At 43.9% G+C, this 12,500-nt stretch overlaps 1 protein-coding gene across 3 annotated transcripts in view; it reads right to left on the bottom strand.

Moving 5' to 3' along the window:
- stim2b (stromal interaction molecule 2b) overlaps window positions 1-12,500 on the bottom strand; it is a 61,045-nt gene that overhangs the window by 17,720 nt on the left and 30,825 nt on the right. For all 3 annotated transcript variants that reach the window (XM_048235861.1, XM_048235859.1, XM_048235860.1), the window contains exon 3: window positions 10,563-10,693. In XM_048235861.1, coding sequence (XP_048091818.1) covers window positions 10,563-10,693 — 131 coding nt within the window. The remainder of the gene's footprint in view (window positions 1-10,562; window positions 10,694-12,500) is intronic.

Here is a 12,500-nt window from a genome sequence, read left to right as displayed (position 1 = left end):
CCTCTGATCAGTATGTCCCACCTGTCACTTTGCATCCTGTGCTAATCATGCTGCTTACTATGTCTTCTAAGAGAGAGAGAGAGACGGAGGGAAAGGAGAGAGAGAGAGAGAGAGAGAGAGAGGGAGAGAAAGAAAGAGGGAGGAATTAAGAAGCAACAGAGAGAAGGGGCTGGAGAAAGGTCTTCACAACCTGTGTCCATCTTTGCAACCTGACACCCAGATTATCACCCATTTTAAGAGGCCAATTTGTTGAGCACCTTTAGGTGCCCTCTTTAGGCGTCCGCTGTGTGAGACGTAAGACGAATGGTCGGAAAGTCCACTTTCTCCCCGCCATGAGGACACTTACTGTCCGCACGTCTTACACCTTCGGTCTTTTTTTTTAAATCTTCTTATTTTTCGGGCTGATAGACGTATCAATACTGGCGAAGAGAGAAAGTGTGTGTGTGTGTGTGTGTGTGTGTGTGTGTGTGTGTGTGTGTGTGTGTGTGTGTGTGTGTGTGTGTGTTAGGAGGCGCGTGAGAGTGTGGTGAACTGCTTACACGCCCATGTTCCACTAATGAGTGTCTGAGACATCTTCAAAGGCCTGAGAGTTTACTTAGCAACACATGCGGCCAGGCACACAGAGAGAGAGAGAGAAAGAGCAAGAGAGAGAGTGAGAGATAGAGCAAGAGAGAGAGAGAGATAGAACAAGAGAGAGAGAGATAGAACAAGAGAGAGGGAGGGAGAGAGAGAGAGGAATCTGCTGTGGCCTGAAAGAGGACACCTTCACCCCTGCCTGATCTGCCCTCCCTAAGAGGAAGACAAAATGTCTGGCCTTCAGCACCCCTCTCCTTCTCCCTCTTCCCCTCTCTCCTTCTCCCTCTTCCCCTCTCTCCTTCTCCCTCTTCCCCTCTCTCCTTCTCCCATTAGCTCTCTCTCTCCCGCATGCACACACGCACGCAAAGAGAAAGCGCACGTGTGTATCTCTCTCTCTCTCTCTCTTCTCTGCAAAACATTATCCAACAGTTAGGTCCGGTCAAACTATTTATTAATCTCTAATTGAAAGAGAGGCATTCCAGAGCGGCAATATTCCAGGACTCTTTACTACTGTAGTAATAAATCTGATGTGAACGTTCCATTAATTCAAAACGAGAGAGCATCACATTTGACAGTTATTGAGTGAGATAATGGAGTAGGGGAAATGCTCAATTTAGCATGGAACGTATAGACAAGCAAGTAGGCTATACAAATGATAGCGTACACAAGCACATATAGCCTGTCTAACTGACCTTGGCTCTTTGATGTCTGATGTTGCTGGCTGAGGCGTTAAACGCAGAGCTAAAATTAACTAGATGTACCGCAGAGCGGTACAAAATATAACCGCCGCCCAGTCCAGCACATGTTTTCCACAAAAATAAGTCACGCTGAAAGGCATATATGATTCTAACGGTCTCACTGAATTGCATTATGCACACTCAATTCTCACTGATATCTGCTAGACAACAAGTACCAAAACATGATTAGTTCATAGATTTCACATGTAATATACATTTTATACAACCCCATCCCCATCTTGCCTGTTCATAATTCTGAGAAATTCTTGAATTGTGTGCATGTACATGTTTATGTTTATGTGTGTGTGTGGGTGTGTGGGTGGGTGTGTGTGCGTGCATGTGCATGTGCTTGTGTGTTTGCCTGTTTATGTGCCCGTGTGTTTGCATGTACATGCATGCGTATATGTCTACTGTGTGAGTATGTGTCATACGTAGGATTACTGCGAATGTTTGTGTGTGCGTGTGTATCTGTTTATGCACATGTGTGCATATGGAATGGGTTTACATGACCCCTGGAGGCAAACATACGCAAAAAATTGGTCATCCTAGGCCCCACGGTTCTCAAGATATTCACAGAAAACTGTGTCTGCCCTACCCTCCTTTCCAGGGGGTCCAGTCCAGCTGGGGGCTACAGATCAAAACAAAAGATGGTTCCATGCTATCCATGTGGGGTTACATGCCCACCAAGTTTAAATGTACCCGGTCTTTCAGTGTCCCGGAATCCTTGTTGGTGTCACGGTCACTAAATGTACACATAAATTATTTTATTGTAAGGCCCCCATGAACGAAAGTGCAGTTTTGACCATGTCAGCCAGAGATATGTGATGAAAACACCTAATGTGTTTAACTAGATACGGAAATAAGTGGTAATGGTTGACATGCCCCTTAAGACCAACATACAAAAAAAATGCTTTTTAATTTTATAGTAACATAAATTAATTTATTGGTGGCCCCCATGAACGGAATTCCACATGAAATTCAGATGATGATCCTAATGATCCTACACTTCATGCAGTTTTGACTATGTTAGGTCACAGATACCTCGCGATTACAATACCTCATTTTTACTTTTTTTTTTGTGTTTAACTAGGTGGCTATACATGAAATGAGTGGTTATGGAATGGGTTGACATGGCCCTTTGAGATCAACATACAAAAAAAAATGGTCCTCCTAAACCCTACGGTTCTCAAGATATTCACAGAAAACTGTGTCTGCCCTACCCTCCTTTCGGGGGGTCCAGTCCAGCGGGGGGGCTACAGATCAAAGCGAAAACAGGAGGTTCCATGCTATCCATGAGGGGTTACATGCCCACCAAGTTTCGTGTACCCCGGTCTTACAGTGTCCCGGGAATCCTTGACGGAAATGTGGACATTTGGACGCTTCGCTGCGCGGCGGTCATAATAATAAGTAAACAGACATAAGATGTGTTATCCTCAAAATGTTTTAAAACTAAACGCATGATGGAGGTAATGGTGTCTTCAGTGCTCCATGCTTGTTTGTAGGCAAACTGAAGTGGGGCTACTTTACTGTTTATGTCTGCCTTCAACTTACCTACTACATATTTTTGTAAACATTTCATTACTACTGATGTTAATACCACGGGCCTGAAGTCATTGTTTTCTATGGGTTGTGGTTTCTTGGGCACTGGAATAATCGTAGAGCGTTTCCATAAGAGAGGGACCGTGTGGGTGTCAAGAGACTGCTGAAAGACGGGACACCAGGCCGGGGTAAGCTCCTCTGCAAAGGTTTTTAGTATGAAGGGAGATATCCCGTCTGGCCCTGTAGTCTTTTTTACAGATACCTGTTTAGGTGTTTTGGCTTGATCAGCAGTCCGCCCGCATGCAGTCCAACTCCTTACTGCCTGTGTCTCAAATCTCTTCTAGAAAATATTTAAGTCATTAGCCATTTTTGCATCATCTGATGTTATTAAATCTTTCTTGGGTAGGTTCAAATTAGTAATAGCCTTCATGGAGTCACTTAATATTTGAGCTATTGAAACTATCCACTAAAAGTTCATGCACAACTGCTGGTTAAGTTCTTTCTGTGCCAGTTTGAGTGCAACCTTGTTCTGACTTTTAAAAACAATTTTCTTTCTGTTAATGCAGTCTTTAAGATCTTTAGGGTTTGTTATTTGGGTAGATAACACTTTCCTTTTTAGTGACTACATGATCAATGCAAAAGTGAATATAGTCTGTTATTAACAGTGGCAGAGTCAGTGGAATAGAGTGTCCCAGTGACTTCCGTTTTACTTCCGCTACAAGGGACCTGTCTTTAAAAAAAATATGAACGGGAGTTAATGGAGAGATAATTATTTTTTGGTTCAGTTTGAATTGTGCCACGAATTTCACATATGATGTGTGTGAATTTAAAAGATAATTTTTCACGTCAAGAAAGTACTGTTGTTCGATAGACTTCAAAAGTTATGTTGGTTTTGTGCGAATCGGCTCAGTGGACTACATCTCTCGCTCTCGAACGATGTACGCCACCAACGTAATTAACGATAAGATTAGCTATTATGCTAGTTAACGGTTGCATCTTGCTGCCTGCTATGTCACTTAACAGTATCTAATGTACAGTCTATGGACGAATACAACTTACCTGATGTGTTTAATCCTCTGACTCATGGTATTTTCATCGGCAAGGAAAGCCCAATTAAGACCTGTTGCTGGTATGCTTGTACAATCTAGTGTGGCTGTGAATGAGCTAACGCCACTAGCACTAACTGATGGGTTTTGTAGTCGTTGGAATTACGATCTTTCACAATGTTGTAATTCAATAGTTACGAAACAAACTGCAAATGTCTTTACAAATTTGAAAAATTGTCTTTAAAATTGACAAACATCATATGGGTAATTCAAGGCACAAGTCAAAAAAATAATTATAAAAATAATTTCTTTTTCGCCATAGACTGGCGTTCAAAATTTTTTTAAAGATAGGTCCCATGGAGGCAAATGGAAGTGGCGTCACTGGGACACTCTATATATGCCAGTCCGTACTGGGAAAACAGCCTTTTAGAGATCCAACACTTGATGTTGACCATACAGCTACTTGTTTCATTGTTGGTTTACAGCTCTTTAAGTGAGGGTGTGGTTGGCAACGAATATATGCACAGCTGTCGTTACCTGCAACACTTGACCTCTGGCCTCGTGCCTACGGTCGAACCACAGCTGTGGGTATATCCTTACCAACCCCACTCCTACTCCTGCCATATTGCTTAAATAAACTACAGCCCTTTCAGTCACAAAACACACTCATCAGAACATACACTCTCAAGCAATGTGACTTCAATAAATCACCCACAAACACGCACACTAAGAGCCAGGCCAACACACACACACACACACACACACACACACACACACACACACACACACACACACACACACAGCTCTGTTGAGGATCTGTCAGAGATGTAACAGGACCCTGCAAAGAGACACCTCACAGGAGACCAAGGAGCATCCAAGGGGAAGAGTGGCCCATCCCCTGGCTACTGTCCCCCTGGAAACACACTCACCGCCCATCACAACAGCTAGAAATGGACCTGGCAACCTGCTCACTGTGATGTCAGCCAGTCTTAATAAGGCTTCCATGGGACACTTAACTCAAGTATAGACTGGTAATAAGGAATCTATAAGGTATGCAATCTATAAATTGTGGAAATGCTTTGCCCTCAATTCTAATAGTCCATTCTACAGTTGGGTCTCTTAAAATAATAATAAACAAATAACATTCTAATTTAAGGTAACTCTACATTTCATATGATGTGATATTGTTAAATGTCACAGACACAGCTTATAGCCACCTCACAAATGAAAATGACTGACCAGGGTAGGAATTTCACGGAGGCCACGACGGCCATGGCCGTCGTAGCCCTTTGCGCTACCCGTGATGCCCCTTGAAAATCAGAGGTTTACAGGCCACGGTGGCCTTGGTGCCCCTTCTTTTAATATTCTGCTTTATGTCCTACTAATAGCGATTTTTATTTAGCCTGTGGCCTGTCAAAATAATCTTAGCATTAACAGCGCAAATTAATTTAGTCTTTTATGCAGTGGAGAAAGTCACAGTGCAAGAAAGAAAGTGCGTCCAAATTCACCCATTCTTCTCAGTTTAACTACTCGCGAAGTAGCCTACTCATCATCATACAGACATCACAAGTATCACATGAAAGAGCTTTTCTCAGCTTTTAAACGATGTTAGCCGATAATTGCTGTGTTGAACGGTTCGCTGATAAAAGTAAATAATATAATTCAATTTAATCATACATTCTACTGAAGGTTTTGGCGTCCATGATCTCCCAACCCATTCATATCGGGTGGAATACTTCACGAACCCTTCTTTTAACACATGACAAACCATATATAAGAATAAACAGCAGACCTTACCGAACACAAAGGTGTAAAACAGTCCCCTGTACAGTTAGCTGTTCCGGAGTAGTCCAGTTTCGAATTTGCAGTAAATTTCGACATGCATGGATGTCTCCAAATTTGGACTTTTACAATGTGTTTAAATTGTTCCACATGATTTCAAAATGGGCCAAATACAAAATAAATGTTACAAATATCGCCTAGATATTGGTAAATCAGAGGACAGCTGACTAACAGTTTGTGAAAGTAGCCTTAATGATCACAATATGCTAAGCATGCATCTAGGCTATTTGAGTTTCTTAAAGCTGAGCTGTGCTTAAATTGTTCAATACATGATTTCATAGCAGGCCAAATATAAAATAACTGTTATATGTAGCCTAGATATCTGTAATTATTAGATCATCAGAAGATTTACAGTTCTATGTAATATGTCATTTTTCATGTTTTTGTCATGTTTCATACAGTGATGCAGGTCTACTGCAGTGAATAGGCTAAATACAACTTTGATCATTTTTATATGCTATAGTTAACTTTGGCCTTGGTGCCCTGACATGTGGCCTTTGTGCCCCCCACCAAATATGCCCAACTGAAGGCCAAGTGGCCTTGCCCCCAGAATGGTGAAATTCCAAGCCTGACTGTGACTATACACATGTCACAGCTCAAAAGTATGCAAAGGGTCCTGCAGCGGATGGAAGTGTCATTAAGAACTGAAAAGGTGTGTGTGTTCCTGTTCAAGCTTCCTCTGTCACGGTCACTTTCACCATGTTCCCCAAGTTGTTAAAGGAGAATTCCGGTGTGATATTGACCTAAAGTGTATTGAAACATGATACCGAGTGTGAACGTATGTCTCATAGCCCATCTCGGCTTGTCCCCTGCACTCCAAAATCTGGCGCTAATTAGCCGATGCTACCAACAGCTTTTTCAATAGTGGTGCTTCGCATCGGGCCTAGCCATGCAAATAAATCACTGTTTTACACCCATTTACGAGGCTCAATGTATCTCCACACTTCATTGGTAGACTTCCGAGGGCCCTGACATTTAAAACGAGACATTGAGAACTTTGAAAAAGCACTGGTAGTTTACTTACAAGACGATTTATACAGACAGTATCTTCACGAAGTTTCCCGTTTGCAGCCATCTTGAATTTAGTCACGATAAGTCCAGCAACGAGTAAGAATGAACAGGTATGGGATAAGGGATCAGATTCCAAAAATAATTCAGTGGAAATGCATGGATTCCAGTTGCTGCTACTGGAAGAAACTGTAATCCATGCATTTCCACTGAATTATTAGGACCAAAAGGAATGAACACACAAGTCAATAATACAACCACAAAAATGTAACTGGTAACTTAAAAAGAAAACAAAGTGAAAGGATGTGTCAATATACTACTGTTCGTCCATACACTAAACTTTAACCCAAGGCAAAAGAATAAATCATAGCATATTTGCAATGCAACCATTTCAAAGAAAAATAAATAGGCAAAGAATACCATTCATGTTTATTAACAAAGGAAACCAGCATAGCTCCAGTGAAATAGAACCTTATTTGCGCACGAGTGGAAAGGGGCATAACTATATACAGACTAGAAAACAAACTGCAACATATTTTCAGTCCAGCCCGCAGCGTACGATGACCCAAACCCCATCCATCACATCTTACGACCCCCATGTTTACAATGTGTGGAATGAAATAACACATTAATATCTAAAATGCTAACAAATATACAGTTACAAATATGAGCACAAGGAGTTTCGGGTACCCCCGGAAAGTGTATCAGGTTTGGGCTGGGGGCAGATTCCAGAGTGGTGGGGGGGGAGTGGCACAACCGTGGGCCACAGTGGGCGGGTGGGGTGGAGGGGGTCTGGCTGAAGTGAAGAAGGGGTTTCATTTTTCGGACAGGATGAGACCCTTCTCACCCCAATCAACGCCCAAGCGTCTTTCACCATGTGGTGGGTGGGCAAGAGAAAGAGAAGGCTGACAATATGCCCGCAATGACCCCTACAATAGATCCCCAACTACACACACACACACGCTGGGTAGTCATGGTCACCCTCTTGAATGATGGACACATGAAATAGCCTATGAGGTGGGGCAATTAAATAATGACCCATACCTCAAACACCAACATGCACACAGTGGAAGGAGCAGAACACAGAACATACCAGGAGCACACACAGACCAAAGCACGGAAGTTCTCACTCTAGAACACACACAGAACTACAAACTACTAACAAGAACAAACAAGCACTCACTAATATAAATACCATCATAGACAAGAGACACACACAAACAAACACTCAAACAAACAGGTTTTGAGATGTCCAAAAATACCTCTAAGACAACAAAACAAAGCTTCACATACTAATATAGACCATAACAAACAAGCACAAACACACACACTTCATCTCTTTCTCTCTCTCTCTCTCTCTCTCTCTCTCTCTCTCTCGTTCTCTCATTCATAAAAATTAGACCTGGTCCACATCATTCCCTGCTCTATAATCCGCCTAAAATGGCTCCAGTTGTGGAGGTAACATCACAACGCTGCACACTGACCTCAGACTTGCTGAGAGAAAATGGCACAGAAATTAAAAGACCTACTGATATCACAAGCTAAGGCTTTCTAGAAGATCATCAGTGCCCCTCACACCTGGAAACTATTCTACCTTCAATACTCAACCCTCCCCCTCTTCCTCCAGCTACTAACGTCTTTAATTCATTTTTCACCGACAAAGTGGTGGCTATCAGTTGCCAGTTCTCTGGTTGTGCAGCCACAATCGGCCTGCCCCAGTTAAGGATGCTACCGAGCCTCCAACATGTAGCCATCCTAGTAGTACATGTCCCTCTCGGTTTCTTCCAGCTAAGGGCAACAACAAGAAACCCAACATGCAGCAGTCCTACAGCATCTCCTCGGTCCTCCTCCTGTGGTAAATGAGGCATCATTACCTACATTCAACCCTGAGAGTGAGGTGACTTGTAGCCATCCTATGAAAAATAAGTAGAAATAAGGAAGCGCACTCAACACCCTAAAGTACTTCAACTGGGTGCTTAAACTTTCTTGATAATGAATCAAAGACTTTGAAAAAGAAATAAAGCAAGAGCTCAACAGTTTTGTTTACTTTTTAATTGCCTCACAAACGTTTCGGGCTGACACCCTTCTTCAGTGTGAAAAATGGCAATTTTCATCCTCTCTCATTCCCACTAGTTCTCAATTTCAACCTGCCTCCTCCAAGCCTTCTCTCCTGCCATCACGCTAGCACTCATACATGTGATTAATGCTTCACTGGCTTCCGGTACACCTCCTACTGCATTCAAATGGCAAAACACCAATGTTTGAAAAACCTTCTCTGGCTCCCACTAAAGTGAAGAACGATCGGCCAGTCTTGTTCCTCCCATTCCTCTCTAAGACTATCGAAAGGGCGTTTTCCAAACAGATCACAAAATTCCTCTCATGGAATGACCTCCTTGATCCTACACACACACATACACACTAACCGGACATGCACAAAAAATGGCGAAAAGATTTCACACATATATACACACACGCAGGGACAGAGACATTAACAAAGACACCAACATCCCCATACAGATTAACAGAGAGGTGTGTGAAGTGGTGGGTGAGGATGTTTTCTCTCCAGAAGCCGAGGAAGCGCTGGTGTCATGCTTAGTGCTCTCGCTAATAGCCATGGGGTCGGCAATGGCCAAGGAGAGGAGGCCACATGAGCGGCATGGCCTTTTGCCTCACATCCCTCGAGGCATGACTCAAGGACGAATATCTGTGTGTGTCTGTGTGTGTGTGTGTGTGTGTGTGTGTGTGTGTGTGTGTGTGTGTGTGTGTGTGTGTGTGTGTGTGTGTGAGAGAGAGAGAGAGAGAGAAAGGGAATAAAGTGGGTATGTATGCACGTGCTTATGTGTGGAGCTATTAATGTGTATGATGTGCCCTTGTCTGTGTGTTTGTGTGTGTGTGTGTGTGTGTGTGTGTGTGTGTGTGTGTGTGTGTGTGTGTGTGTGTGTGTGTGTGTGTGTGTGTGTGTGTGTCTATTCACTTCTGTATGTTCATTTTGGTAACTATATGCATTTGAGTATGTGTGTGTTTGAGTATGTGTGTGTGTCTAAACGATCTGTGTGGGTGCGTGTGTGTGTGTGTGTGTGTGTGTCTTTTGGCAATGGAGCCCAACGCCACAAGTCCCAGCAGGGTGCTTAAGATGCTCACTGCATCAGTAGACGCCAAGAACAACTTCTCCCCCCAATATCCCCCTTCCTCCCCCCACAGACAGAACCCTGGCCTTCACTGTGCCCTTATAAAGCCTGAGGGCAAAATCTAAGAGGGCACTGCCACCCACCCCAACTCTGCAGTGTCATGCCAGAGGGAACGTCCAGATCCGACACCTTCATAGACTGGACATAGACACATAGACACAAATTCAGAGAGAGAGAGAGAGAGAGAGAGAGAGAGAGAGAGACACCCACTCACATACACACACTACAGTATGATAAATTAAACAGAAAAAGCTTGCTGGCACCACAACTAGAAGATAACTAAAATAATGAAAGGTTAAGATCATCGATCTTGTAAGTTAGCCTAAATGTCCAGCCACACACACACACACACACACACACACTAATGGTAGCTAAGTCTGCCATGACGACAGTTGGTTAATCCACATTAAACACATTATACGCATAAAACACACAGTACACACCCCTCAGCAATAACTCACATCTTTCAACTGCGTCAGCGCGCTACTCAGCTACTGTGCCCACACGCCCCCGCACTGAAGGAGCATGTAGGTTGTGTACACTGCTATAAAAGAGCTCTGTTGACGCACCTAAAACATCCAACATCCACACACACACACACACACACACACGTAGGCTCTCCTCACCTCCACGCTCTCGTTGACCTCTATGCCCCCGTCGTTGTCATCGTCCAGCTGCTTGTGGATGTGCCGCAGGGCATCTAGACTGAAGCGGTCCGCCTCGTTCATGCAGGGAGGCATCACTGTCAAGCAGGGATCTGAGGAGCACATATTGAAGCATGTCAGCACTGAGAGGGCAGTGTGTGTGTGTGTGTGTGTGTGTGTGTGCGTGCGTATGTGGCTGTTTGTGTGTGTGTGTGTGTGTGTGTGTGTGTGTGTGTGTGTGTCTGTGTGTGTGTCATTCAATACGAGGAATACGAAAACATCATATATCGTATATAACAACATATATGAGGAGGAAACAGAGACATATCCTCTGAAGGACTGAGGTGTGTATTTGTCTAAGCAAAATTGTTAAATTGACACAGAATGGGTTAACATGTTTATGCAAGATCAATACAGAAACCTGTTCACTTGCTAACTTATTGCTACACAATAACCCTGTTAAAGCTGTTCTCAATAATGACTCAAAGTCAATTTCAACAAGAGCATAAAACTGCAGCCAAAAAGAGGGCAATCATATCACAACCCCAAACAGCTGGCCCAGGCCTGTCTTCCATAAGACCCCTGCGTCACACCAGTCCACACACGCTGCAAGGGCATTCCAAGGTCACAGCAACTTGACCTTGATATGGTTGGAGTCATGGAAAACAACGTCAGCTACAACCCACATGTATCTTGAAGCCACTTTAGGTGGAGTTTATCCAAATGCATGTCACATGTTGCAGTGGCAGATTAGAAATGAATGACAGAGCAGAGGTCTTTATCCAAAAAGCCATAATCATATGGACAAAGGGCCAAAAAGGGAACAAAACCTAACTTCACTTCACCTAAATAAAAGCATTGTTTTCATCACTGTGTGGATGAGCTATGAGAGAGCTCAGAGTAGAGTTCAGGAGTAGTACTGGCTGCTGTTAGAGAATGACAGAAGTCATTAGCGGCTCATTAGCGGGACTGAGTCTGGGGTGGCCCTGCTTTGCCTCCAGCCAAAAGCCTCCCCCCCCCCCACCACCACCACCACCACCACCACCCACACAGCCCTGTTTGCTGGGCGCTGGTCAACAGGAAAGTCCCGTCATGGTGCAGGGGAGGCTCTCTTCGGGGTTCTCTAAAATGTGGATCAGAGTAAACGCCTACACACACACATTCACATGCATGAGCAGGTGACACAGATCAACACACTCAAACCCAGACACACACACACACACACACACACACAGGCAAATATGTCCCGCCCAAACAAAGCAGTCACAGAGGGCTGCTGGCAAGTCCTGACATGCACAGCTGACAGGGTCGCCTGAACACAAAGTGCTTAATTCAGCATCCATCAGCATACGCTCGCACTCACCCACCCACACACACACAGGATGAGACGGGATGAGGAGAGAATATTCAAAACTGAGGTGTGTGTGCATATGTGCATGTGCATTAGTATAGAGTATGGAGCAGTCGCTGTGTGTAAACACATACAGTATACCAGGGAAAGGGTGGTTGTCACTGTAGGCCTCTGAGCTTGTCTACATCATATCTGTGATCTGTTCTCTCTGTGTGTGTGTGTTGTGTGTGTGTGTGTGTGTGTGTGTGTGTGTGTGTGGGCATGTGAGTTGATGAAAGATCTGTTTACTGAGTCTTGACACGCTTCCTGAGTTGCAGACTGTTTATATGGCGAGGCACTCCAACATTTGACTGGACGGCAGCCCTGGACTGCTTTCAGACACGCTCTTCACAGCACTATTATTGGCAATAATGCGCAATTGGATGAAGTCGAACTCTGTAGTAATACAGCTATAACTAGACAGCATACGCCATTGGACGAGTGGTTAGACGACGCAAATTGGATTGGGCGAGCCTGGCAAGGTCAAGTGTTGGACAAAATTTCCGCAGGAAAAGGAAAGTGGCCAAAAA

The sequence above is a fragment of the Alosa alosa genome, chromosome 24, assembly GCF_017589495.1.
Source record: "Alosa alosa isolate M-15738 ecotype Scorff River chromosome 24, AALO_Geno_1.1, whole genome shotgun sequence".
In the NCBI taxonomy this organism is placed as follows: Eukaryota; Metazoa; Chordata; class Actinopteri; order Clupeiformes; family Clupeidae; genus Alosa; species Alosa alosa.
Note: the sequence above shows the minus strand (reverse complement) of the source record. Positions and strands in the feature narration are given on the sequence as shown.